Raw genomic sequence first — 4,026 nt, 5'->3', positions numbered from 1 at the left:
TTTCCTTGATGGTCATGTTGTGATTCCCAGTCCAATGATCAATTTGTCCTACATGAGACCTAGCTTCAACATAAGCAAAATATAAATCTGTTTTAATCTTGGCCTACCCCACTTCACCCCCCAGGGATGAAAGCTCCAGCAATCCTGTCAAGTGAGTTTCCCTTTCTCCTTTTCTGATGAAAGGGAAGCTGGTGTGATTACTTTTTCCTGGAAGAGGCTTTTCAGAAGAATGATGTATCCTCATAAAGGAAGGCCCCAGGGGAGCGGGGCGAAGAAGTCAGGCTCCGCTGGGAAGGCCAAATCTGGCGGAAGAGCATCTTCAGATGGCGGCGGAACTTGATTCCCACAAACACGTAGAGTACCGGATTGAAGCAGCAATGGGAGAAGGCGATCTCCCGGCAGGTATGTTCCCAATAGTCCAGCTTCTTGCTGACCTCACAGTTCTGGATGTACCGGAGATTCACGAGAGTCTGTAAGAACAGGATCATGTTGTAGGGGGCCCAGCTGAGAAAGTAAGCCACCACAATGGTGAAGATCAGTCTGACAGTCCGGTGCCGCCTCCTGGTTTGGGATCGAAACAAGGTCCTGAGGATCTGGACATAGCAGAACAGAATAACTACCAGGGAGAAGACGAAGAAGAGATTGTGCAGGTAAGTGGACAGCAGCAACCACTTTGTCTCAGGGAAGTTACAGGACCCATTTGGGAGAACAGTGTGGAAAATGGTATCGGGAACAGACACCATAGTGCTGGCTATCCAGATGGTCAAGATGATCCCAACTCTGCTCCGACCTGAGTGACCACCTAGATTTGACAGGGGATGCACCACAGACAGGTACCGGTGGATGGTCATCACCATCAGGAAAATAATGCTGCTGTAAAGACTGATGGAGAAAAGCATGTTGAGTAGCTTACAGAAGAATTCTCCAAAGATCCAGCCATAATAGGGCACCACAATCCAGACAGGCAGCAGACAAGAGAAGACCAGGTCAGAGAGGCAGAGGTTAAGAATAAAGATGTTGGTGTGGGATTCCAGATTTTCATACTTCACCAGGACCCAGAGGACGAGGCTGTTCCCAACAAGGCTTAGGAAGAACACCAAGGAGTAAACGACTGTGTGGGATAGGGCCACTGATTCAAAATTCTCATTGTTCTCACATAGGATGCCAGTGTGGTCATAATAGTTAGAAGGTGTGAGGGAAACTTGGTCCTCTGAGTCCCCCATGGAAGTCATCTAGATGGAAAGCAGAAATGTTAATGGCAGAGACAATCATAGCATCCTAGAAATTTGGAGTCAGTCAGTGATGTGTCCTTAGAGTAAACAAGGCTAGCCTGGAGAAGATACAAGAATGCCTTCTCTCTGTTCTTAAGAAAAGTCACAGGGGTATAATATAATATAGATGAGAGGAGGTGGGACAAAGCATATATTATCTGACAAGATCAATGAGCTGGTTAGTTTTGCTCAACGTTTTCTTTTCCCTTCTCATTTTTGTTTACCATAAGGGATAGATCTCTGGAGAGGAAGAGGGGAAGTATATTTTAGGAGATGAAGGTCATGTCAAAACAGAAGCCATTCATAAAACTTTAGAAAAAAAGAAATTTAATTAACAAGGATATTACAGATCGGCTGATCTAATCTATGTATTTCAATAATCTATTTAGGGATTTCCTCCCCTCCTGAATCACAGCCATTTGTGCCTCACTGGACAGGTTTTGTAACATTATTTCTGCCAAAAAATTCATTGCCTTACAACCAACCTAGTAGTGAGCCTCTCAAAACTTAAACTCTGCTACTTTGTGCCTTTGGACATACAGCCTATCATTGGGTCTGTACCTGAAATCTCTATAGCTAGGACTTGCATTCCACTGGCATAGTCTCCAAGAATCCATTACCACCACGTCAAGATGAGGCATCCAAGGAGAAGTCCCTGTAAAGGGGAGAGATCCTTTCTCCTAGCATCCCTGACTGACAGATGGCTATCCAGCCTCTGCCAGGAGAGAGCTCATGATCTTTCAGAGGGCTGCCCAGGTACATAGATAACAAAGAGAAAGAGGAAACATCTCTAGCATAAGCTCAATAGTACCAATAGAGCTTCAAGAGAATTCGATTAGATGCCAATCCTTGCTGGACCACAATTATAGAAAATTTGGGCCCTTTGCTCTGGATGCAGAAACATAATTCCACAGAGATTCCAGACATTCCACAATTCCACAAAATTCAAAATTCAGTGTGATAACTATCTAAGCATAGCGAATAGCCCATCATCCAATTACTTAGGTTCTTTCTAAAAGCAAAGGAATGAATACAAAACACCTAGTTCTCAAACTCTAAAAGGTATTGTCTTTCTTATGACCAAATGAATTCCTCCAGGTCCCACGATAGAAGAAATAGAAAAAAAAATTGTCTGTGACAAAATAAAACAAGAAACAATATATGGGGAGCACCTTACCTTCTCCTTCCTTGATAATAATGAGAGTGCTTTCACTACCTCCTCCTCTAAAAATGTTTCCTTATTATAGCAATAATAAGGGGTGTGTGTGTGTGTGTGTGCGCATGCGCGAGCGTACATGTGCATATGTGTGTTTGTGTAAGATTCCACAGGGGGTGCAGCTAGATGACTAAGTGGATAGATAGTCAGGCCTAGAGATGGAAGGTCCTGGGTTCAAATACTCAGATACTTCCTAGCTGTGTGATCCTGGGAAGTCAGTTAACCCCATTGCCTATCCCTTACTGCTCTTCTGCTTTGGAACCAGTACTAAGTATCAATTCTTAGACAGAAAGTAAAGGTTTTTAAAAAATACAAACATTCCACTGGGAAGGAGATTGCCAGCTTCCTACCAAAATTAGATTTCCCGTGCTTAAGCCAGAAGAAGCCTTGATGGCCCAACTCCTCTGCTGTCATGATGAGACAGCATCAATACAGGTGGGAAGGAAAGAAATCAATGGATTTGGAGCTGGAGACCTGGGTTCAAATCTCAAATCTGACCCATACTGGCTGTGTAACCTTGGACAAGTTACTTCAATTTTCCTGGACCTCAGTTTTACTAAATTGGTCAAATGAGTTGGTTAGACTAGATGGCCTGTAAGATCTTTTCTAACTCCCAACCTGTGATTCTATCATTTAGAGCTAGGATTGGGAAGCTACTTCTCTGTAGACTCTGACCCCGGTGCAAATCTCCCATGTGTTAGTGCCATCTAATAGGCCTACTATGCTCTTCCTCTTCCAGACTGTCCTTGTGGTCCCCTTTGTGAGCATGATGCTACCTCCCACTGTTACCATAGCAGAAGGGGTTTCTGGCCCCATCCTAACCCATCTACCCAAAGAGCCAGGGCAAGAATTCTCAATTATATGGAAGGGCCGGTGTTCTCTCTATTCCACCTTAAGAACTATGGACCTTTAATGGGGAATATCAATCCCATGGTACTCCACCTCACACACTCCGTGTTCCAGCCAAAGGGACTTACTTGCTGCTTCCACCACAGCATATTTCTCCTGACTGGGATACAAGTTGTGGCTCTGTGATCCTGGGCAATACCTGGGTGATTCTAAAATTATAAATTGCAGAGATGTTGGTAGAATGAGTTTCCTCATGAGCAGGACCATACATTAATGAAATCCCAGGCCCACTCCCCAAACCCCAAATATATAACATCATCATATGTATCCTCTATATTTTGTATATACTTACCTATGGATATATCCCCACTCCTACCACCACCACCACTAGAATGTAAGCTCTTTGAGACCAGGGATTGTTTTTTTTTTTTCATTTGTATCATTAGTACCTAGCACAGGGAACTTACTAGGTTCTCAAAGTATATCTCCTAGGGGTAGAAGTGGGTTCTTTTGTTTTTAGAGAACTGGAGGAGGTTGGGTAGGATCTTGCTCTTTCCTCTGCATACATTTGATGAGTCTACCCAGGCTCTTGTGCCATTGATCATGGCAGTGGGATCTGGTCTCTTTGATAAGACTCTAGTAGTGACTCTGTGGTCTATGCACAGGAGTGTGCTAGAGACAGTTCTAACC

At 43.8% G+C, this 4,026-nt stretch overlaps 1 protein-coding gene across 1 annotated transcript; it reads right to left on the bottom strand.

The window, feature by feature from the left end:
- Positions 1–221: 221 nt before the first annotated feature.
- Positions 222–1,232, bottom strand: XCR1 (X-C motif chemokine receptor 1). Its single transcript, XM_044678900.1, has one exon. The coding sequence runs from the start codon at positions 1,230–1,232 to the stop codon at positions 222–224; it is 1,011 nt and encodes a 336-aa protein (XP_044534835.1).
- Positions 1,233–4,026: the final 2,794 nt, after the last annotated feature.

Source organism: Gracilinanus agilis, chromosome 5 (genome assembly GCF_016433145.1).
Source record: "Gracilinanus agilis isolate LMUSP501 chromosome 5, AgileGrace, whole genome shotgun sequence".
Lineage (NCBI taxonomy): Eukaryota > Metazoa > Chordata > Mammalia > Didelphimorphia > Didelphidae > Gracilinanus > Gracilinanus agilis.
This window is presented reverse-complemented; position numbering and strand designations above follow the sequence as displayed.